General features: G+C 39.7%; 1 protein-coding gene across 1 annotated transcript in view; it reads left to right on the top strand.

Moving 5' to 3' along the window:
- Nucleotides 1–318: 318 nt before the first annotated feature.
- MAATS1 (MYCBP associated and testis expressed 1) overlaps nt 319–24742 on the top strand; it is a gene marked incomplete at its 3' end in the record, with an annotated part of 28033 nt that continues 3609 nt past the window's right edge. The window contains exons 1-13 of the mRNA XM_026065459.1: nt 319–476; nt 3281–3364; nt 5090–5146; nt 6064–6245; nt 6960–7137; nt 7485–7642; nt 7894–8076; nt 8177–8319; nt 14112–14228; nt 17041–17112; nt 18783–18929; nt 21996–22217; nt 23477–23625. Coding sequence (XP_025921244.1) covers nt 343–476; nt 3281–3364; nt 5090–5146; nt 6064–6245; nt 6960–7137; nt 7485–7642; nt 7894–8076; nt 8177–8319; nt 14112–14228; nt 17041–17112; nt 18783–18929; nt 21996–22217; nt 23477–23625 — 1826 coding nt within the window. The remainder of the gene's footprint in view (nt 477–3280; nt 3365–5089; nt 5147–6063; nt 6246–6959; nt 7138–7484; nt 7643–7893; nt 8077–8176; nt 8320–14111; nt 14229–17040; nt 17113–18782; nt 18930–21995; nt 22218–23476; nt 23626–24742) is intronic.

The raw sequence follows: 24742 nt of genomic DNA on the forward strand, positions 1-24742 counted from the left end.
TGTAACAAAGTGTTAGGCCTTTCGATTTTAAGTAAAAGTTTAGACTCTGGAAAATAGCCAGAAGATATATCTGTGCATCTGCTGCTAGTCTGGTATGCTCCACATCTTGAGAAGTACCATCTAACTAGCTGATATCATTTGTGTATGCCACCTTCTTTCCCTATCCTGAATGTGCAGTCCTATAATTCACAGTAAGCTGTTCTATATAGTGATCATATGCATACACTTGTTAGCACCAGCTGAAATTCTGATCTTTTTAACGCCATTTGAAATCACTAAATCAGTGCCTCTTTTCTTTTGTGTCCACATGAACATTAGGTAAAGGTACCAATTTTCAGAAGCATGTTTAGTAGTCTCATCCATTTCCCTGGCTACAATCTGTGCTTGGAAGGCAAAGATCCAGTGCCTCCATTTATTGACCGAAGATGGAGAGGGAGGGCTCAGCAGCGCCTGGAAGCTCTTCAGCTGCTTGCTGTGTAAGTGTTCTATGGTTGGATAATTTAAAACAAACATACAAACAAAACCAACAAAAACCCATACACACTGAAGTGGAGATGACTGCAATTTGCTCCTACTTATATTTCCCTTGAAATTAAGAGATTGCAGCTGTTGTGGAGTACAGTTGCCCATCTGTTTCTTAGAAGGTGGATGTTACACATTCCTTAATCCCTGTGCTATCTGCTCTGCATCAGTTGCCAGAAAAGTGGACAGAGTTATTTCAATCTCTCATAGATAAGTTTTAAAGACTTTAGTTGACCCATGTGTGTTACTTCAGTGGTAGCTGCTTCCTTTCAGTGCCCTGAAGCTGCAGCTGGTTAGATTGCTGTTGCTGTTCATTCAAGTGTGCGTGGGGCCTGAACTAGGGCACCACATTTTTAGTCCATGGACTTCTTAGTTAAACTTTCTCCTGGCACCACAATTAGCGTTTCTGATTCAGCAAGTATTTAAGCACCTATTTACATGTTTTGCTGCACCATGGGTTTTTGAAGTTCCCCTATAGCTGTATTGAAGACTGCAGGCATCGGCCTTACTAGTTGTTGTCAGAGTTTTTTTCTGCATTAACAAGCTAACTTTAGACCCTGGTCTTTTCTTATGATGTATTGCCCTGGGATTGGGATTGCTGGTAACTGAGTTGTACCATGTGCTTGACAGTAATCAAAGATGTTGAAGAGTGATACAGAGGATTTCTCACCTATTCTTGTTGAGTTTCTAAAGCATATTCTTATCATTTCTACAATCAAAAAGTTTTGGAAGGTTTTTTTCTTCTACTTTTCAGCACTTCAGATTGCCCCCACCACATGAAAACCTGAGTGGCTTGTTATATTGTGCCTATAGCTCTGTAACAGGAACTCATTTGACATCTGAGCTGCTTAAAAATACATTAACATTTCAACATGTATTTGCAAAATATCTTGCAATTAACAAAAAATGAGAAATACTTCTCCTCTATTTCAACCTGCGCTGTTTGACAATGTTGCCAATATAGAAGATAATATTCTGCAGCTGTCTTCTTAGTAGTTGTGTTGCTTCTGCAAGGTTACCAGGAATAAATGCTCATTTGTATCAGCAAAGTCAGCAGATATAACTCAAGGACGTGCAAGAGACAGGATCTGTGGAATAAAAAGGGGCTATTTCACTGGGTTCCCATTGTGCTTATACCTATACCATAACAGGATGATGCTAATAAAGTTAGATCATAAGAGTAAGTGCCCACCTGTGCTTAATGAAACACAAATCCATCTGGATGGAGCAATGCTCTGATATGCAAAGAGTCAGCTAGTGGAACTAGCCATCGGCTCGATTAACTCATCTGAATTACAAACACGACTTTACAATAATAGGTTGGTTAGAGCTGAGCAAGTATCTCAGGTTACAGTGGTGCATCTTGAACCCTTCTCCTCTCTTTTGTTACACGATATGAGTGAAAGTGCTGGGAAGAGATGACTTTAAACTTACCTTGGCAGGAAACTGTATGTCACAGGAGGTTAATGAAGCATCTTGCTGTACAGTATTTTCTGTAGTGGATAGTCATGTCATACTGTGGCTCCCTGAGGTCCACAGCACAGCTCACAGGGCCATGCAGTGAGGTCTTTGAAGACAACTGATCTCAGTGTGCTATTCTCTGTTTTGATCCCAGCTGTAAAGCAACATTATGCATTGTTAACTATATCTCTGTAAATATGCCTCTGTGTTTAAAATTAGGCAGCAGCAACCAACTTATTACACAGAATCCCATACATTTAAGGTCAGGATTCTTATAAGTTGCCAAAAGCAGTCTTGTGAAAAACATGATGTACAGGATTTGCCATATGTGCAGCTTAAGGGAATGACTTACCTTATGCCCTGACATGGGATTTTTTTTTCTTTTTTTAAGAACTTCTGTCTCTTGTCTTTAACTACCTTACAGACTGATAAGATTAAGACTGGAGTATAAAGTAGCTGTGAAAACAAATAGCAATCCTGATGCATAGCTTTCAATGAACTCAGTTCTACCCATTTTCTCACTGAATGCCTTAGTAGGCTTCATGGTCTTCCAAATCTTTAAAATAAAGAAAACCCTCCAGGATGTTGTAGTGAAAAAGCCTTTAAAATAAAGAAAACCCTCCTGGATGTTGTAGTGAAAAATTTAAATTACTTTAAATTCAAGGTGGGAAAAAATGAAGAAAAACTCTTGGAAAAGATGTGCTTGTTCCAGCATAATTTTTAAAGCATTCACATGGTCAGCCTAAATTTTTTTGCTCTACTGGAGAATTCAAATTGAAGTTGCTGGTTCTAAAATTTTCCACATTTGCTCAAAATCCCTTTAGCTATTTTTGAAAGGTAGCAAGTGGTAGTCTTCCCCGTGGTCACTACTCTCCTTCCCATGTATTTTCTGTTGTGGAAAGTTTTTCACACTCTTGTGAAAATGAACTTAATCCTCCCTACTCACAATAAAAGCAGTTGACTTTACAAGGTCCAGCATTTACAAGTGGTTCTTTTCATGACAAGCTCATAAAAAGTTTTATTAAAGACAGCAGATGACCAATTTTGCCCATGTACAGTGTGGAATATCCATAAAGTATAAAACTGTCTTGCTATATATAAAAGTATGAAAAAATGGAAAATACAGTTGTAGAGCTGCTTGTATACATATGGGAATTGTGGAATTTGTAATATGTATGTTTTGATTGTGCAAGTAGAGAGAGAAAAAACAAATAATAAAGCATAAGGAAAAAAAGTCAGAACTGCTCTGAACTTACTTCTTAAATAATAGTAAGGAATTCTGTGTTTTGGCTTTTAGAGCTCAAACTTCTCTTCAGATACCTCAAATTGTGTATGAAGATCCTGAAGTTCATGGAAGGAATCGCTACAAATACTTTGGACGGTAAGGAATGAACTGATTTGACACAGTTTAGAATCTTGCTTTTGCGCAGTTTAAAGAGCACCTAAATAAATGCCAACTCCCCCTTTTTTTTTTTCCAGTTCCTCAATCGCTGGTATAGAAAATCTTAGTAGTAAGCAAATCTTATATCACAAGGTCTTTTTACATTTACAGTATCTCAGAATTTTCAGGTAATGATTTACTGAATAATAAAAAGTAGCGGAGTTGTAGATCCTCCTACGCAAAGGCAGATGCTCACCAAAGCCATTGTAGTTCTCCAGACTCCTGAAAATGTGCCTTCCTAAGATGTAACCTCTAACTCTTGGTTTCTGCCATGGACAGAATGCAAAGCGAATCCTAGATTAACCTTTCATCAATGTCCTCTACTGCAGAACTGCTCCTCCCAGAATTCACTGCAGTTCAGCACTGGACTCAAGACCCGAACCAACAGCTAAGATACAAACATTCTCAACTTAGTCACATGTAGTTTGAGTTACACTCACTAGTAGAGTCAGCAGACACAACTTTATTTAAGAGCAGGTGCATTATGCTGTTGTTCAACATGTCCACTTCTAAATCTAAAAAAAATAAATTTTGCAAATTTTAATAAAATTGAATTAGTGTTCTTTATGGCAATTTTAACAAAAGAATGACAAAGATTATTTTATCTTCTTCTGCAATTTGAAATTCATCTTTAAAGTCCCTCAGAAACTAAGGAAAATTGATAGTGAATTGCAATGTGCAGACTATAATAATTCCTAAGAAGGAATTATTAATATGAATACTTTGTCTTTGAGCCCATATCATTTTCAAGGTACTTCAGAAATTACTACAGAGAAGGAAAGAATCAAATTAGGTAAGTCCAAAATGGCTTACCTTATAAGCTGAATGTAAGAATTCATTTCAGGATTTCAAGAAGTTATAAAAAAACCTCTCCTAAATCTCAAGCCAAAAAAAAAAAAAAAAAAAAAAGTCAACTAATTAGTGAAACCCATGCATATATAAAATTCTGTGAGCATGCTCAAAACTAACCTCTTTTAATTATTGCCTTGTTTTTCAATTCCAATTTTAAGTAGAACAGGATTTTAGCAACTGCTTTGTTGTGAGTGTCAGGCACTCAAGACATTTCTCTGTCTCCTACAAGCAGCATGGAATTCCACTTCCAAACACATTAAATTATTGGTCTCTGACTGTAGCCTCTTCTGCAGCATTAGCTGTTAAACTCAGGCCAATAAACTCATCAAGCAGTAATTCTGAAAGAGTGAGACAATATAGTCTTGAGAAGTTTCCCATCTTTAATTTATGTAGTAATTTATTAAGTCTTTAAAATAAAGAGTACACATGCAGGACTGAATGCTGCACTAGAGCAGGCACAACTATATAACTCTAATAGGGTCCATCCCTTTTGATGGCAGCTTGCTGTTAGGTTGGCTTCATTGTAACATTGAATTGCACCCTTTGGAGGAGGACATGAGAAACACTGGACTAGGTCATTTGCAAAAGGTCTCATGCACACCTTTTGTGTGAAGTGACCCCTCCCCCCCACTGCTCCTTAGCTATGAAAGAATTATTTCGTATACAGACACAATACTACACATGCAGGTACAGAACCTCAGTTGTGGTAAATCAGCATAACTCCACTGAAGTTAGTGGACTGCAGTTTTCCTGAACCATAACAGTATTTTATGCTCATGGCTGTTGTCTTACATCTGTGTTCTCTCTTTTCAGACCTCTCATCCCTTTTAATAAGCCGTTTCCACTAAACGTTGCTTATGCAATGCCGAAGTAAGTAGTGAGTTCTGGAGCAACACTGTTGTAATGGGTCACATCTAGCCAAAAAATGATTGGTTAGCTGTTTAGTTAGTGAGCAATATTTTTCATAATGAACCAATGGGAAGAACTTTTTAAGAGATAAGGAGGACTTTGTTAACCATTGTGAATCCCTGAGGAAACGAGGGACTGCCTGGTTCAGAGTTTGCTTGCAGTGAAGTAGTGCCTTGTGGGTAAGGACGGATCAGTGTATGCCTCAAGAATGTTACAGTTATGAGGCTTGAAAGAGACTGCCAAGTGTCTCTCAATCCTAGAAGAGATACTGATACAAAGAAGATTCTCCAATACAGCAATACTGTTGGAAATTCTTCTGATATTTTATTACAATCTCTACAATAGTTGCAATACTGTTCAATGGTAGAGAGCATCCATGAAGTAGTCTAATGTGGTTTTCAGTGGGGATCAAGTTTTGAGGGGACATAAGCAGATTCAGTTTCCAGTAGAGTCAATGGAAACTGTATGTGCTTACACAAGAATGGAACTTTGTTCTGGAGATGTGGGAAAGAAAAACATGAAAGTTAAACTAAAGTAGTCCTACTTCATCTTACATTCAGTCATTAGTTGCTTTTCCTGCCTCAATATTAAAAGCAACGCTTTAGAATGTATACATAGGGAAGATTTGCATGTAACAATTTAAGAGAGTTGAGACCAGAAGAGTTCTGGATTGCTTACCTAGGGAGGGAGGGAGTCAAAGGGCTCGGTGTGGCCTCAGTCTGCTTTTACTAAAGATAATGGAGTTAACATCAATGGGAGCAATGTTAAAGTAAAAGAAAACACTTTTGAATATCCTACCTTTGACTTAGTGTTTTTTTTGTTGTTTTTTTTTTTAACGAATGTGACAAATGTTCTTCCATCTTGCATCTGTTTTTTAGGACAGAGCCCAATGTTTATTCAGCTAACAGAAATGGCAGGGTCTTTGGTCCCCAGTTACAAACTCTGAGTACACAGACAGATTACAGGGATGGTGAAGCCCAGACTGACCCCTATTCCCCTGAATATGTAGTTCTCTCTGGCTCAGTCCCTGAACTTCTGACACTTGCTACTCTCACTTGGGGTGAGTTATGATATCAAGATACATTATTATAATAATGGTAATGCTACCTTCTTTAGCAGGAAGTTCTCTTTTTTTCAGTGTCAGGTTTCAAGTCTATTGCCAGCTTTGACAATCCTCTGTTTTCTTATTTTGGGGTACATTATTTTTCTGTTCTTAAACTAGATATTTGCCCACTTAATAGCACTATTCTGGGGCCTTTCATAAGGAGTTTTGAGATCTTTCAATATAAAAAGGTCATATGTTTTACCAATACCAACTAGTAGAGGTTTTCCATTTACCTACTGTTCTTCAGCTATTCTGAGTCAGACATTAATAAGGAAATAGTAAGAATACTGCTGTCCCAGAACACACCTGTGATCCTCCTGTCCCAGTGTCCTGCCTTCAATAGTGATGGATACTGGACATGCCAAAGAAAGTGCTGATTCTCAGAATGTGTCTACTTGGAAAAGTTTTTTGTCCCTTCCATCCTGCAATAGAAGAATGAACAGCCAGTGTTAATGTCAACTAAACAATAGCAACTGCAGGTCCTACCATCACTCATATTTTAAAATTTTACTGGCCTTGGAAGTATTTACTTTTGTCTATTGTCAATTCTGCTTGTGTTTAACATATGGGCTTATGCCCATCCAACCCTCTAGTACCTTTTGCCCTGGTGGTAGATATTGGCTGGATTTATCATTCTTCTAAAGAGCTGCTGTTTCTTGTCCCTGTAAGGTCGGGGGCTACCAGCCAGACTAGCTGAGGTGGAGATGATTGAACGTGCCCGGGAAAAACGAGCCTGGGAAGCAACTCTTCCACCCCTGGACAATGCCTCACAAATCGCAAAGAGGAGGAAAATGATGGACGATATGGAGAAGAAGGAGTGGGCCTTTAGAGAACAGGAAATAGAAAAGTAGGAGTCCAGTTATACACCTTACTCCTTTTAATTATCAGCTGAATAGAGAAGAAACAAGAAGGTTTGGGGGCTGGCTGGAGGGTACAAGCCTTTTATTTTTATGAAAATTTTTTAAATGGAAATCCACTGATTTTGGGAAGGGATATTTTTGTTGAATTTATTATAAGAGACACAATACTTTTCACTAGTGATAAGCTCACTTCTAAAAATGAAAGATTAAATGTGATATGCAGCATGAACCATTTGTAAAGTATTCAGCTGGGATGTAGGATCTGATGATGACAGCATTGTACAGAACACTGGAGAGTACTGTAGTTCATGCCTGACCTTTCCTTCCCTTGAAGGTTGCAGGAGGTTCAACTGGAAGTCTTAAAGAAGCTGCTGTGGAGGAGAGAGGAGAAGCAGAATGAGCTGGATGTCAATCACTTGGATGCCCACTGGCAAAATCATCAGAAGGCTAAAGAAGAGAAAGTAAAAAAAATTCAGCACAACTGTGCACTGAGTAAGTTGGAGAACCAGGAAGGCAGAAGTATGAGTCTTAGGTTTCAGACAAGCCATTTCTGTTTCCACAAGGCTGCAACTTTGATTCAAGATGAAACAGCTAGCATCCACAGTATAGCTATGCATAACCAGCATTTGTTCTGATCAAACAGGTCAGGTTTTACAACAAAAGCCTTTGTGTATTTCCTAAGATGAGGCTTTTTTAGAATTACTTGTTTGAAGAACCTTCTCACATTTGTGTTTGCTTTTCAGTGATCAGAAAACTGATAGCTAAGAGGAAGAATGTGGGAGGGAAGCTGGAGAGGCGAGATATCATCAAAGACTATGCTAACTTTGCATCACAAACATATGCTCCTTTGTCTAGAATTGGTTGTTTCCCAGACAACCGTTCTGAACGCTACCTGGTAAAAAACTACTATCTTAACACCTTTGCAGGTAAAGCATTTTGAAAGACTTAATTTGTATGAGATAGTTATGTTAACAAAACTCTGAATTTCTCTCTCTACCACTCCATTACATACTCTGTGTTTCTTAGGATTGTGTCAACTGGAAGCATCTCTCCCAGATTCTGTCACCCAGGTCCAGATTAAAGCTCCAAAACCTAAATGCACTACCACTAAGACTGGATTTATTAAAAGATCAGCAAGGCTAGAGGCAGAGTTGGCACAAGTTCACCAGGTATGGAGCTGCAGCCAGCAGCACATCAGTTCCTCTTAGCTTTGAACTGCTCAGAAATGCTATTGAGAAAACATACATGTGAACTTTCTTCCAGTTTTCTATGCTAAATTCATATTTTCTATATGACAACTTCAAGCAGAGAATGTATCAGACATTCAAAGTGTTGTAGGCATGACTAGTACTGCTCTGGAGCTCAGTCTGTCAGTATTCTCTCTCCCTAACATCTGCGTTCTGCTCCAGCCCTATGGAAAACAAGGATAGCTGCTTGTCTCCCTATGAATCAGATGCTTGGATTGTAACATACTATATCAGTTAGAAATTCTCTCCTTCCCTTTGCTCACTGTCTCTTCTCCCTTCCTTATGTAATGCATGTGTGACAAGCTGAATGGCTACACTGTCAAATTACTAATAATTAAATAAACCAAATCTGGATCCATTCTAAAAATGAATGAATAAATTCTAAAAATTCTGTACATTTTTAAAATGTACATTCTAAGAACATATTGTAAAAATACTTACAGCAAAGCATGATTAAAATGACAACACTCATCAAAATGGATCAGAATAGTGGATGCACATCATTGTTGTTCTCTAACAGCAGCATCTGATTTGCAAACAGGATAATGATTTTTGTGTACCTTAATTTATCACAACTGTTCATACAGATGAAGTGTCCATACATGCAGTTAACCACTGAAAAAAGTAGTGCCATCTACAATCACAGTATTTGTAAATTACATGTACTTTTAAGCATGCTACTTGTGATGCTGTTGATGGTTGCCTTTTTTAAAATCAGGCCTATTGTTGCTGGCTGAAGTATCGCTAAAAATATTTCATTTGTAAAGCTTGGCAGCTTTCACTTATGCTTTCTTTAGTGAAGAAATATTTCATAATTGGAAATTATGTGTATAGCTTTCTTGTTTTAGTGTAATTTAATAATACTCTCTCTATTCACACACTAACTTTCTACTAATTAATTTTAAATTGAAATCTTGTCCTGAAAGAACAATCATATCATCTCAAATTTAAATTCCACTGGATTCTGTAAAAGGTGAAGTGTTGCATCTGATTGTTATTCAGAAGGAAAATTTTCAAAGAAAAAACTTCAGTGCTACAGGAAGTGTTCAAGAACTATTGACATTAGTTCACTACAGACTTGGAGAAGAAGACACAGCACTATTGAAGGGCTTTGAGTTTTGGTGTTTTTTGTATAAAATCAAAGTAGTGACCGTACATAATCATGATCAGAACACTTGTGGCAGTTCTCATATAGGCAGCAGAACGTTAGCCTGAGCTTTCAGGGCTGAATTACCATTACAACAATTGCATTCTGCCTGTTCAAAATACTTGCCATGGTTTGCAAGACTACAGTAGAGCGTCTAAACTGTAGCCACTGATAAGAAGTAGGCCCTAGTGCTGATTGCTCACATAATAATGTTTCCTCCAAGAGAAACTGATAGCCAAAGGGGAGATGGAATGCAGAACAAAAGCAGACAATACTGCGTATTTTCTTCTATAATAGATCACCAGAGCTACACTGATTTATACCGACAAAGGGCCTCATATAATTAAGCCTCCTTTACCCTCCACATAAAGTCAAAATGTGTATTCTTTTGAAATCACAAAACATTTCCTTTGCAGGGATTATTGATAAATCTGTTATGCCAAGTTTAATTGCTATTTTTAGATACGGAGATGTAGGATCATCAGTCCAGATAAGCTGAAAGTTGCGACACTTGTAAAGACCCAGATTGCCTCAGCTACAGTAAGGCTTTAATAAACCTTCTGTTCAGAGCAACAAGAGAAAAAAAATCAGTTTTATCCTAACAATAGAAGAGAATCCTAGAAATAAAGCAGAACCCTAGAAAATTCAGAGCGTACACTGATCTAGCTCTGGAATGAGTTTCTTTCATTTCCTGCTGTTAATCTGAGGTAGCTGGAGGTGGCAAAGAGAAGAGAAATGCTAGATTTGGGCTTCAGAAGTAATTACTTTTAATCAAGGAAATTTCCAAGGCTTGCTTTTCTGGCCAAACAAGTGGCAAGATGGATTGGTCCTCCTCATTATGTTCCTCTTGTTTTGCCATACCGCAGGTTTTCCTAAGGTTAGGACTGCAAAGAGAGACAAGAGAATGTGCAGGGAACTACAGAAAGCATCATTGTCCTATTAAGAATAAAATCATCTTCCTCTATACTTGAAACTAATCCCCAAAGAAGTGATTTTAGAAGCAGGCTTTTTGAGGAGTATCGTGAAACCTTTTGCAAGAATATTATGTATACCCAGTGTTCTTCAAATAATTCTCTAAAACAGGAGAACATGAGAGAAACAGGAGTGACCCAGGATTTACAGCAAAAACAATGAGCTATATCTTAAACCAGGTCTGTAAAAGGACAAGAAAAGCCAGTTCCTAGACAGAGGAGATGCTGGTGCTTTAGGGAATGTATAAGTGAGCCATTATATAAACAGCCTTGCATGAAACACCAAGGAATTCATTTAGTTCAAAAAGAGCTAGCACACTGATACAACTAATTACTATAGGAGACAAATGCAGCTAGATACCTGACTACACCAAGGAACAGAGGAGATACTAGAGGAAATCCCACTGTAAAACAACTCATGACTTCAGGCTGACCCTGTACACTCTGGTGACCCAAAAGGTGTTAAGTGTCAGGCAGTTTCAAAGTGCTGGATCAGGATAATGCCAGAACAATGAATCTTTCACCTCAGAATTAAGTGCAACTCTCCTCATGTCTGTTTTCCTTTGTCTTGTTGCTGAAAGGAGGTGGAGACGTAAGAGGGCCAAGAATATCTGTGGAGAAAATCTGTGCCGACTTCAAAGAGCAGGAAAAACCTGTTCAAGCAGTAATTTCATCAAGAACAGATCGCCAATGCACTGTTAGTTGGCTCATGCTCAGACAAGCTTTAAGACCTGTTATGTCACTCCTAATCAGCCAAGATACAGCAGCCCTGCTGCATTGCTAAGTAGGTATCAGGCTGTCCTTGAAGATCTCACCTTCTTTATTCATGGGCAAAAAGGAAGAAAGAGAAACATGACTGTATACTCAAGTGCTACACATGAAAATGTGCATGGTGTCTTGGGAAAAAGAGAAAACTAAAGAGTAGATAAGGAAGAAATGAAAGCATGATTTCTCTGCATGGAGAGTTGGTTCCCAAGCCACTATCCCATCAAGACTTCTGCTTCTATCAGAAGCCAGCAAAGAAGCTAAAGGGTATGGCCAAAAGCAAGAATGTCATTTGCTGTTCACAGCATTCGCCAGGAAAATGAAAAAGAGATGAAAGATCTAGATAGTCCTTCACTGTCCAGTCCAATCAGATTATGCCATGACTCAAAACCGACTACATGAAAAAAGTAAAATTATGTAGCCTATCCCAGAAAAATTAGTGTGCAATATGTAGGTGGTGCCATTTAGAGTATGTTCAGAAATTTAGCACATATTTATTTTTCTATCATCTCTTTATTTTTTTTAAGTTTTAAGAAAGTATTGCACAGAGATTCTTCAGTGCTGGTCTCTATTTGGAAAAATGGTAACTTACTAAGTTAGGCAGAACCAGTTAATGCAAGAACTGTACTTCCTTTAGTTGAGCTGTTACATTAAAGCCTTAAAGTAACCTAAAACTTCAGACTGGACAAAGCAACAGTAACCACTCCTGACTTAGTAAAGATAGTAAAGCAGGCACTAGATTGTGCTGATGTGCAAACATAAAACCACTTTCAGGAACTGCAGTATTTCTCAGAGCTACATTAGTAAGAATTCCTTCTTGTCAGAAGTGCTCATGGATTCTTCTGTCTTTAAAAGTTGTCATTCTGGTTGCATTTTGTTATTTTGGTTATCAAGAAATATTTTTGGAGCCTAATGTTTTATCAGGGAAACTCTTATGAATGCAACATTGTACTAATAAACATAGGAATCATTGTTTTCAAAATAAACACAATTACAAGGGCTTTTTTCTTTCAAAGTTTTCCCCCATCATGCAGAACACCTTACAAATCATATCAAGCACTGTTATAATCTTCATGCCAGAGAACTCTAAGATGATCAAATACAAGAAGCAGTTGAGAAAATCTCTAACTTTGTTGAGCTATAAGCATTTCACGTGGTTTGTAAGCACTTTATAGGCTTTGATTTTTGTATTACTAACCCAGTCCATTTCAGAAGTTTTCAACAATAAAGTGTTTTTCCCCCCCTCCACCTAAAACTCTCTCTCTCCTTTTTCAGAACCATTAATTATCCTGGCCTGAAAGATCAGATCCAACATGCAAGAAGAGTTTTATACAATGGCCATAGGAGTTTCAAAACTTCATTAATTTTACAGTTAAATTTTGTGCAAGTCCTTTCCTTGGTACTGGAAAGAGAAATTCAACATGGGATTTTTTTTCTTAATTTCTCTCTTATTTCCCTCCCTGGTGACATACTCTTTTTGAACATCTCTTTCTAACAGTGCTGCACACCTTCCCTGTAAAAAAATAAAAATAAATAAGGTACACCTTACCTTCCTGAAATACATCTGTTCTTCCAGTACTAAAGACTACAGATCCAACCCATGCAGCAGCAGGATTATACTTTTGAAGGAGATTTAAACTGATATACTCTACTCCCTTTTCTTTGTAAGCTGTATAGAGATGTCCTACAGTAGGCAGACATTGCTGTGCACTAGAAATTGATTATTTGAATATCTTTTTCTAACTAGCTTGCAATAGGAAGTTGGCAGGATGTTGGCTTTCTAAAAGCTGGCTGAAGCATTGGTGGCATTGTCACTCCTAGCCTGCTTTTATTGACAAATTTGGTGGCTGCCATCAAACAGTTGCAAGGAGGAAAAAAAAAAACACTTTAATGGACTTGTAGATTTTCTTGATAGAAGGAAGTTCTCAGGCAAGTTAGTTTCCCCTTAATCCACATGTACAGTTGATGTCGGTGACATTGGTGTGTCAGGCAGTTGCAAATGAGAAGGGAAGAGTTTCAAAACGTTTTCTGCAATGAAGGGGTCCTGGACCATTCAGTTCAATCCTGCGCTGCAACAGTGTATCATACGAAGACGCTTCACTGAAAAAGGGCTACAGAACAGTGAGGATACACTCTCCAAGTGACCCCCCCCCTTCTTAAAATCTCCTGACTGCAAAACATTTCCGAACCTCAATAACAAGTATGATACCTATAGTAAAAGGCAAAGATTATAACCATGCTGTAGTGATACGTAAACCATGATTAAATTGTGATATTCCTTCCTGTTTTTCCAGTTTTGAAAGAATCTTACCTCTATCTTATAGGAAAATGATTACTGTTTTTATCATTGCTTAAGCTGAGAAAGCAGCACACAGAACTACCTCTGCTTGTAGACAGCTCTCCGTTTAATTTGTTCAATCAGATTCCCATTTTAAAATGAAAAAAAAAATCATCTGAAATATGCTTTCATTTAAGAATATATTATATTAGAAATTAAGCTCATACCAATTCTGGATTAATTTTAAGTGACTTGGCCTACACAATTGCTTATGAGTTACTTATAAATATAGTAAAACAGCTCTCACTTCCTCCTCCATGTTATTTTGAAACTCCCATCAGTATCTTCTGACCAGTCAACAGCCTCGTCTGCTGACCATATCCAGTTTTTCAACTGAGGTGAGGTAAGAAATGAAAGCCACAAGCCTGAAAAGTGCAGAATACTTTCAACTCCCTATAGTCAGTGTGATCAGGAGCAGACAGTAGCCAGAGGACCGATCTTAATGTGGTGTTCTATCTAGCCCAGTTCTGATTAAATTTTTTGGCTATTCCAGGCACTACTGGACAAGAAGAATAAAGTCAAGGAGCCAAAGAAGCCCCTTCGTTTCCTTGAAAAAGTAGAAAAACCTGTTCCTCAGCCTCTGACTCCAACCCTGGAAAAACCATCAGTCGTAAGTGGGATTTTTTTAGTACTTTTTTTTTTTCTGTTGATCCTTGATTGTTCCCTATCTGGTTATTAAATAAATGTCCAGAGAAGTAAAGAAGTCTTCTATCCTGATCTGACAACACTATCGTAATCCAGTGAAGCGATTAAGTTCAGTCCCACCGAAGTCAGTGAGACTTCGGGTGCTTAGCACTGAGCATGCGCTTCATTAATTTGCTGGAGTGATGCTCCTGCCATCATGCAGGATTCAGTCTTTGACGAGCATGCTCCATTTAATTGACAGTTCACAGAAAATGGTTCTTCTGTAGAGGTCAGAATAGCAGTAATGTGTCATGGGGTTGTGATATACTCTAGGGAAAAAAACAACTTGTTAGGGAAGCTGCAACTTCTTTTCCTTTCTTGAAGTAATGTATTTCAGAGGTGATGCACCAGTGGATTGCTTTGTCTGCTTATTAACACCACTTTCATGGTGCAGTAAGAATCAAACACAATTATCATTTAAACTTGTGAATTTAAGAAAGTCAAGCAACCATAAAAGTAAGGGAGAGAAAGGCTCATTAGATTATCCATACTATCTTCCTTTGTGCAGTATGATTTATTGTGGTCTACACAGTCCATTTTAAGATCACTGAAATAAGAATGTCTACTACTGCCCTTGGGAAGAGCTTTCCACAGTTTCACTGACTACTGTGTATTAGTTATTGTATTGCAGCGGTCCCAATTTAGCAGATTTTTAAGCATTTCCAGGTTACATGGTATTTTCTATATCAGAAAGATTTTTTCCCCACCAGCTGTAGTCATGCTTGAGTCTATTTACAGTTTATAGCTTTTTTAGAACAGTTCCAATACAACAGAACTTTAGCTAAATTAATTCTATCAGCGTTTGGTTTCTCCTCAAGTGTTCTTACGTGCAGATGCATACGAGAGTGGAGCTCTCTAGTGAAACTCCATCTGTAGAATCAGGCCATTTCAGCCACTGAAGGGCTGCCCTAAAATGTTCTGTCTTGCAGAATCCGAACAAGGTTTCTCCTACTGTACATCCTTCCAGCTGGCTGCTAGGAGCACTGAAAGCAAGGCTCTTCTCTGTTAATGCTCTCCGTTTGCCCTATAGAGATACTAGAACCAACTGCTAACCAGCTTCTGGTGGAAATCATCATCTGGAGATGAGGATCTCAAAGGGAAAGTGTGCTGGAGTGGTGGGCTGCTGACATGGACCACAAGGGATATAAAAGAAAGTGGAGAGACTGGAGACACTACTGCAGGCTTCTTCAGCTCCTCCCCTTCTCCGCCAGTCATTTCTTATGCACTTATCAGCTCCAAGAAGCTTACAGAGCACCTCTCAATTCCTTCACCTTACTCTCTCCCAGCCTCCTCTTGTTCTTAGCCAGATCCTAGATCCTTCTAGACCCTAGATCCTCTTTTTTTCCTGTAGGACGTGATAGACTTTCTGTCTCCCCTCTCTCTTTCCTGCTGTTTTGCAGCAGGTGGATGGAGAAACTGGTGATTATCCTTGCTAAGGAACCATTTGCAACACTGAACAATACAACTACAAGTACCGAGAATTGCATCCCACAAGAATTTACACTAAACCTTGCAGCAGTTTGGCTTACCTGTCCAGTACATGTGCTGGCTGTCTCCATTTCCAAAAACTCTGTCCTGAAGGGGTTTGGGGCCTCACTTCCCTCTGCAGCCAGGTGATGTGGTACAGTTTAGCTCTCTAACTGGGCTGGAAATTCAACCCTTCTTTCTGGAGATAAAGAACAGGCCAAATCGTAAAACAGTCCTTTGCCTATTCTGCTTTGCTCCTCTTGGGTGGTGTTGTGGAAAGGAAGGAATGCTTCCTTTTGCTTTTGGAATACTTAATCTGCAACACCTAAGAAAAAGCAGACACTAAAATTCAAGCTCACACCCCTTCTCTCATCCCACGCTCTTCCCTCTTCTTCTAGCACTTCTAAAATACCACATTTCAATTCAGACCTCATCATTGTCTTGGCTTTATTAAAAAACTTCCTTCTTGCAATATTCAGATTCCCTTTAATCTTTTTTTGGGTACCTCATGGACTTTTTCCTCCTGCTAGTGTCTAAGACCCCCTCAGCAAGAAAAAATGCTGCCCATCATGCTTCCTATATTTAAAATAAGCCAACATTTTATCTCCTGTAGTCATATTCCCTTACCCACTAAACCTCATCCTTCTTCCAGGTTGGTATCACTCACACAATGCTAGGCCAGTAACCCTCTCAAAGAGACAAACTGCAATATGAGGTAATTCATTTTACTTACTTCCAAATAGTCACTCTCTGAGTCTTAAATTTACTGAGTTACTCCAGTAACAGTCACCATATCAGAAGGAAAATCTTATATGTTCCCTTTTAATTTAATCCCTTTATTTATGGTTAACAGCTCTTTTGCATCTCCTAAAACAATTCTTCTCCCTCCTTAGTGTCTTGACCTGTAAATTCATGTCACTGATGATCATTCTGCCAGCTCAGTCAAGCTACAAATAGTACTTTTAATACATAAAGTAATTTTCTCTATCAACACCTCCTTATCATTAGGTACTCCTCTTTAAAGACCCTCTAAAAACTTCAGCAGAGTCTTTCTCCTCCATCTCTTGTAAAACAGGGAAGTATGTATTATTCTGACTCATCTCCCTTTCCCCAGGAATCAGAAGCGTGGTGTTCAGAAGCAACTGGGAAAAAAGCTGGATATGAATTAGATTTTTTTGATAGTTAGATGGATGATATATAGAAATCTTCACCTGTATTTTCACCAAAAGAAATGATTAATTATGGTGTGGATATTTGTTATGTTTTGGCAGGAGGAAGAGGAAACAGAAATGGCAGTGATTTGTTTGCAGAAGTTGCTCCGAGGAAGGGCTATTCAGAACATGGTATTCTGTGCCTGTTTGTTTATGTCTGTCTTCAGAATGATGGTGGGGATGACTGAAGGTGTGTTTGCAATCTTTCTTTGACAGAACTAATCAAGGGCAATGAATCTTCTGCAGCATATCCTCTTGTATGTTATCTCAAGTCCTTCAAGGCTTTGCTCTCCAGCCCAAACTTCTTACAGGAACTTCTAGGTTCCTACATATGTTTGTGGGTGTCTCCCTGTGCCAGCCATCCCCTGCAATGAGCTGTTTAATTAGATGCTCAATAGCAGAATTACTCAAATGGCAAATTCTAGATTAGATCTGGACCATGAGTACATTTTGCCTTGATTATTCCAAGATCCCAGACATATGAAACCTCCCACATACCCTCCAGTAGGGCAGCTTTTATTTCTTACCATCCTCACAGTTTCCTGGGATGGTGAGCTGAACCTTCCTAAATGTTGAAACACACTACCATGATTTCCAGCAATGAAAGCAGTGTGCAGGCCTCATCATTCTGCTTCCAGTGGAGTAGAAGTAGGCCTAGGTTTAAATTAATTGAGTAGCCCTGGTTTGGACTTTATATTAAGCAAGTCTCTCACTTTGATCAGACCAGTTCAGATGGTTGGTTTTCATGCCTGTTGCTTCTTTCTGTGTCATTGTGTGTGAAGTGTTCCCATGTGGGACACTGGCCTGAGCTTTAGTTAACAATGCAATTCTGGGAATGGCTTAAGGTGAAGCCTAGACTTCCCAAGTCTTCCCCGGTTCTGTGGTGATCTGTGAGAATGAGGTTTGACTCCGTTGCAGGGCTGTTGATTTTCACGAGATTTTTTGAGCGCCATGAAATGTCCCATCATTTTTAGGAACCTCCTTCCAGCTGCTACTGGCTCAGAAATACCTGACTCAGTTGTGAGAATGCTGTGAACAGGGTTGACTGATCCTTTTTTGCTCACCTTCTACCAGCAAGCCTTACCTCCCCATGCTGCATGCTTAAGTCCTGTTAGCAGCGAGGGAGAATGGAAAGAAGAGTGTGTAAGGCAAGTGCTAGGCTACAGAACCCCATAATAGGGACAGCAGCAGTTTCAATAATCTCCCCACCAACTTGTTGCTTTGCACTGTTGCTGGATTCCCTCAAAAGGAATATCCTTCAAAGAATAGTGAATGCTGAAACAGGAGACATTTAACTCAGAACTGAGAAAAAGGTGCAATGCTCATACTGGGAAACTTTGACAATTAGGCCAGTATAACAGGATATCAAGAAGGATATTGCCCTATTAGGTAAGGACAAACTTGACCCTGGCTTTGCTGTTTTCCATTCAGGTAGTTTGAGTTCTGGGTGAGTCCTAGCAGAACCAAACAATAATTCTCTTGTAATAAAGTAGCAGTGGGTCATCTATACTCCATAGCAGAAGGTGTCAACTTACGTCTTCCATACAGGAAGTTTTAGGCAAGGTTTAGCTGACAGACGTAGTGTTTGCCTTGAATGTGGCCACACATTTGTTACAGAGTTTTTCATTTCTCATTGGGCATATGAGGGAAATTCCCCAAATCTTCAAATGCTAACAACAAAGAACTAGATCTTGGGAACAGCTGACCCTATAGCTTGAAAGAAAAGGGTGATCTTTGCTGGCAAAATACTTTGATCTATATCCTCTATTTAATTTGCCTCATTGTTTAATTTTATTTATAAGATGTTTGAAGGGAAGGAGAAGCGTCTGGAACTGATTCGAGAGCTGCGCACCACTCATGCACTTCAGGAGGACGTTCAGCTGCTTATGAAAGCAGAGAAGCAAGCGACACTGGCCTTACAGCAACAGCATGACTTGCAAATGCACAAGGTTTGCCTATAAACATGGAGCGGCTGATTTGTCACACTCCTGACTGCAGCACCACTAACACTTACATTTAATTTTTTTATGTTTTCTATTATCCAAAGTGCAGAAACCATCCCAACTTACTTAAGTGCCCTCCTAGCAGAGGCCAAGGATTGAATTCCTGAGGGGCTAAATTGCTCTCACTGCTGTGGGGCTCTAGGGATCTCAGAAACAGACCGAGGCACCCCAACCACAGCTGCTACCCAGGCTGTACTTGCTTTCTGCCCAAACAGAGCACTTATATTTCCAGATCTCTGAATAAACTACACTGTCAGATGAACCTGAGTTTACCCATATTTCAGTCCATTTGACTGGTGCTGAGACTTGACATCACAACGTCGCCCCTGGCAGCTGTTTTCCTGAATGTGTGTTACTGCTATGTCATTGCCCTGTCCTCTTTCTAGCTTGGCACCCTCTCAGGCTTCCACTCAGGCAGAAATCACAAAAGAAGCCAAAGTGGATTTATTTTGTAAATCTTGCTGGGCTTGAGACATCTAGCATCTCAGCAATGGAGTCACTTTGCTGTACTTGCCACTTTTCTGGAGAGCAGAGAAATACTGGGATCCATCCAGTACCAAGAATCTAGTGAGAGCTGAGGATAAAAAATCTGACCCTATTTCCTTGCAGGGCCACAACCTTCCAGAGCAAAGTGAATCAAATGGCAGATTCTGGTCTGAAATGGATCGTAAATAAATTTTGTCCAGACCATATCCCAAGATATATAGTGTCTCCCACATTCCTGCAGGTTATCCTGTAATTCTTACCACTCTCATGGTATTACAGAGACCAGCTGTGAGGCAATTCTGCAGGTTTCAGATTATGATAACAGCATATACTGGCTGGCTGGCCTGGCAGAGATGGAGCCAGCCCACTGCCTACTGCTGGGTGGGCAGCTATAAAATTTCATCTCAGAGCTCAGTAAAAATTGAACTGAGAGATTGCGTTTTAGTGTTTTTCATTTCTAGATGCTCCCTTATATACAGGGAGCTTAGGTGTGGAACTCAGGAATACAGAACACCAGAAGATTATAGAAAAACAATTTCTTCTACTGAATTAAGAAAAATAAAACATAAAAGCCTTAGGCATTAGGATCTTGAAATGGTTCTTCTTTTCTGGAAACCCAGGTAAGAGTGAAGGAGAGACCAGACATCATAATGACATTCAGAAAGGAGGAAAGAGCAAAGAATAAAGATGCTCACCTCTGATCTCAGAATCTCCTTTTAGGAGAGACACTATCCCCCTCTGCTGGTATCTACCCCTTCTACCTCTTGCTTTTGCTTTTCTGGGTCCCTAAAGGCACACAGTCCAAGGCTCAGGTCTTAACATTTTGAACTTTAAATCTCTCTGGAATGCAAGACCAGTAGTTTTCTATGTGTGTGGATATTTTAGAAAGTCACTGATGATTCACGGTTCTTTAGTTCTTGGTGGTCACAACTTTTTTTAGATTTTTGAACTTTCTGGTCTAAAAGAGACATCTTTCAAGAAATGCTTTCTGCAGAAGGAAGACTGAAATGCCAAGTAAAATGGTCAAAGGTGAGGGTTAGAAATCTCTAACCTGATGTAAAACAGAATTTTAAGAGTGTTCCTGGGTTGTTTTCCTGTGTTTCACACTGGTTTTAGACACAGCACCTCGAGCAATAAGGAGGAAAAAAGTACATTAGTCCCATGTTATCCCTCTCTCTAGGACAGTGCAGTTACTGCATTACCTTCCTCCATCACCCACAGGCCAAGCAGTGTCACTTCTAGATGTGTGTGACATCACTGACAATCCCGCTTTCCTTGAAACACTGCACAACAGTATGAGAAAGCTGATTTATTGCCACTTGTCTGGGATATTTCAGTTCCATTTAGTTTTGTGTGAGTTTTACATTCCAGCCTATTCTGTTATTGCCTGTTTATTGCAACAGAGATGCACATCCCAGCCAGCTACACACATTCCCTCCTGCCAAGGATCATGGCTTCATAGTCTGAACTGGAAATAACTAACTTACCAAAGATCTCGTCCCTTTCCAAAGTGGGATTGCAGAGACAGAACCCATAAAACATGATGTGCTTGGAGCAAGGAGGAAATGGCACAGCAGCACCAAACACCTTGGCTCTATTCTCAACTTTGTCACAGACTTTCTGACCTGATTTTCCATTACCTGGAATTTTGAGTTCTCATTTGCACTTCTGCAAACTCAGTATAATTACCGTTGATTTGAATTTGTTAGCAGCTACTGCTTAACTTGTATAGTTTTAGGTAACAACTTAATACCTAAAGCTGTAGAGACTCATGACTCCTGTTTGACCTCAGCAAGTTATATCACTTTGGCTGCATCACCAGTGTCCACCCAAAGATGTACCATTTCGCTGAGGTGGCTTTGAACTTTAACAAACATTTTTGAATCCTCAGGATAGGATAGAAATGTGGCTATATGCACAATTGCACAGATCCCTAAACCTCTAGTCAAGATCCCTGCCCATAAAGAGAGAGATTTTGTTTTCTGAATGCTAGATAGATGCTGCATTTGCAACTTTTGATCCTATTTTTCTATCCTAGTCCAGCTAAGCTTAGCACAGAAAGATGGAGGATATGCAGTTGAAGTCAGTTCATCGTCACTTTTATACCTCCCATTTCTTGATTTGGGAAGTAGAGCAGTTCCCAGTAACAGACAGGCTCAGTAACTGTTCTGATTATACTCTCAGCCACAACAGCAGTTCATAATAGCTGGAATACAATGCAGCTAGTATTTTATCTCCTCCCATCTACCCAAGCATAGGGGCTGCCTGTCCTAGTGCAACAGGATTGGGACTATTCCCAGATTGACTAGTTTTGTCATCCTTTAGCCTCTTTATGCCATCAGAGCCAGTATACAGGAGCCTTACATTATACAGAATCCAGGCCAGCGTATATAAAACAAAAGAATGCAAAACTCCTAGGTTTGCCCCATGGCTGGGTTGAGTGGATACTGCAGAGCTGTTTCACATGCCTGTGGTCAGAGGAACATTCCTGTGGTTTGTAACACAATTCTGCATTTTTTTTTAAAGCTATCACAAATGGAAAACCACTTGGCCTGGGCAGAAGGAAGGACATTGGCGAACATGTTTGATTTCCTCTCTAAAGAGCTGTGGAGGCTGCAAGAAGAGCGGAAGATCCACGCTTTTGTTATGCTAGCTGAGAGGCAGCGGCGAATGAGGGAAGCAGAGGAGAGTGGATGCCGCCAGGTGGAAGAGATGCAACGGCAGGAAGAGGATGAGATTTTCAGACAGGTAAGAGAGGGAGAGTGTTGGGACTGTGGGCAGCTTCAGGGAACTGCCTCCCTGCAGGAAGATCCAGCTGGAAGGGAAATGCTTCAAGCACTGACTTAGGTGATGGCTAGTTTTAAAATGGAGGGGGAAGTCTTAGTGAAGAGAGGGTGATTCCCTCCTCAGAGAGTCATCTCCATTAAATAAAGGATGATCTGAATGCCCCAACAGACAGTGCTGCTATTTATTCTGTCACGTCATGAATAGATGTAGGTTTCCAAACTTCCACAAAAAACACCTATGGAGAGCATATGTACATAAATAATCTTTAGGACTAATGTTTAGTCATAACTTGGTCTGTCCAGCAGAACTATTAGGTTTTCTCCTACAGAGAATGCCTTCAAGCAAATTTTGGAGAGAATTTGCCCCCCAAAAGTGGACTGCCTCTAACAAGGAGTGCCATAACAAGAGTTATTTTGAAGCGATGATAATGGATAACATAACCTTGAAATACAAAAACAGAGATCCTGAGATTACCCTATTCCATAACTACTCTATGGTTCTACTCCTATTCCCTCATTCCTGTCTGCATGAAGCGTATTTCTCCCAGTTGAAAGGAATGAGTGGGAGCCTAATTGACTAAACCAATAGTTTTCAAACTTTGTGGGAGGAGGTTAATACAAAGAGAGTCTGAAATCACTTTTTTTTTTTAATTTTATCTTGTTTTTTAAATCTCTTTTCTGCTTCTCTGAGTGGGAGGCAGGGAGGGTCAAAGTGCAAGAAGCTTATGCCCTTCAGACTAGCAGAAGAGACAGGCTCATTTCTAGAATCTCTGCCCTACAACCCTTATGAGGCAACCAATATGTTTCTCTTATTCATGTTACTTTGACTGTCTTGATGGAACCTTTTCCTTCAGGATTTGCATGAATGAAACCTGATTAATTTACTGAAGCCAATACTGAGGATGATTATTTGGCAGTTGTTCAGGGGACCATGAGAACTGAGGAAGCAACTGCCATTGCATTCACAGAACTAACCTGCTGCAGAGGAATTGGAGAGTAGATCTGCCAATAAAAGTTTTACTTCTAGCACTGGCTCTTTCCTGCACTTGTTTGTATTCAGTTAGTTCTCAAAAAGAGTTATCAGAGAAGAAATTTTTACACAAGTTGTCCTCAGAAAGCGCTGCTGAAAACAATCCGTGGCCCTTGCTTCGCTGGAAATCTGATTCCAGCCACCTGTCATAGCAATAACCAGTAAAAACAATATCTTGGCGTTTTTTCCAGGTGGTCAAAGTGCACCAGAGCACTGTTGACTCCTACTTGGAAGACATTATCTTGAGCAGTATGGAGAATACAGCTGAAGAACATGCCAGGGAAGAGATTCAGAGAATGGCTGTAGAAATCAATGACATTGCTTACGAAATGGAAAATCGGTATGCTGTTAAAATGCACAGTAGAGGCTGTTTGCAGCAGTTAGAACATGCCTAACCATCTGCATCTGTACTTACATCTCTAATCTAAGACATAGGAAGGGTAGAGCAATACCGTTCATGGCCACTTCATTAGTGTGAAGGTTGTATGGGAACCACACTGTTACTACCTGGTATACACATATAAATTCGTCAGAGCTTTATTTCCATACAGCATGTGCCAGATTCCCTTTGCAAATCACTTCTGGGATCTGTGAATCACCCTTTTTAGACTTCTCCATGCCAATGAGATGCTGTGACAGAGCTTTAAGTGAATCTGGGAACTGCCTAAAGCAATACCCATTCACATTGGTCTTTTCATTTATTTACAGTACTATGGAAAATTGGTTTGAAAGAGATGCTAAAGATACAGCTATACAGCAATCTTTCACTCTGGGGTGGCTGTTCTTTAGGAAACTGCCAATTTCCAGGGGCGGTCAGTCATACTGATGGCTGCCTGACAAGGCACTCTGAGTATAGTAAGTTGTTGGGAACACCACCAGCTTGTGTTTGGCTGGGGCATCAGCAGTGAATACTTTTTAGGACCTGCCAAACCTCCAGTTCAGTTTCTATGTGCTTTTTTGGAATTGAGCCATGAAAATGCCAATGACACAGTGACTCTCCTATGGTACAGCAGCTGTGTATTTTGTAACCAGATGAATATGAATGTTGAAATCCTTGGGGAGATTTAACCACAGATAATGCATGCAGACCCTGGGCCAATTGGGAACCCACCAAATATTGGCATGGAAAAGAGCATGGGGACCAGCCAAATGCAAAGTCACAAAAGGGAAGAATTTAGCAAACTCAGCAACAGACCACAGACTAAATTGACAAAGACCCAAATCCTCAGAGGTAACTGTGTGTCTAGCTCAGTTTGACATCAGTGATAGCTGGATTCCTAAATACCTCTGAGGATCAGGAATCTGGGGGGGATCTTCTCTCCTGAAATATTGCTTTTCCAATACAATATTGAACACACTGGCAGCGCTGTGCAGAGGGGAATAATCAGTCACACTGTCAGTGCTGTACACTATTTTATGAGATAAACAGATACCCAGCTGACAATTACTGTCATGAG

Source organism: Apteryx rowi, unplaced genomic scaffold, assembly GCF_003343035.1.
Source record: "Apteryx rowi isolate R43461 unplaced genomic scaffold, aptRow1 scaffold_228, whole genome shotgun sequence".
NCBI lineage: Eukaryota > Metazoa > Chordata > Aves > Apterygiformes > Apterygidae > Apteryx > Apteryx rowi.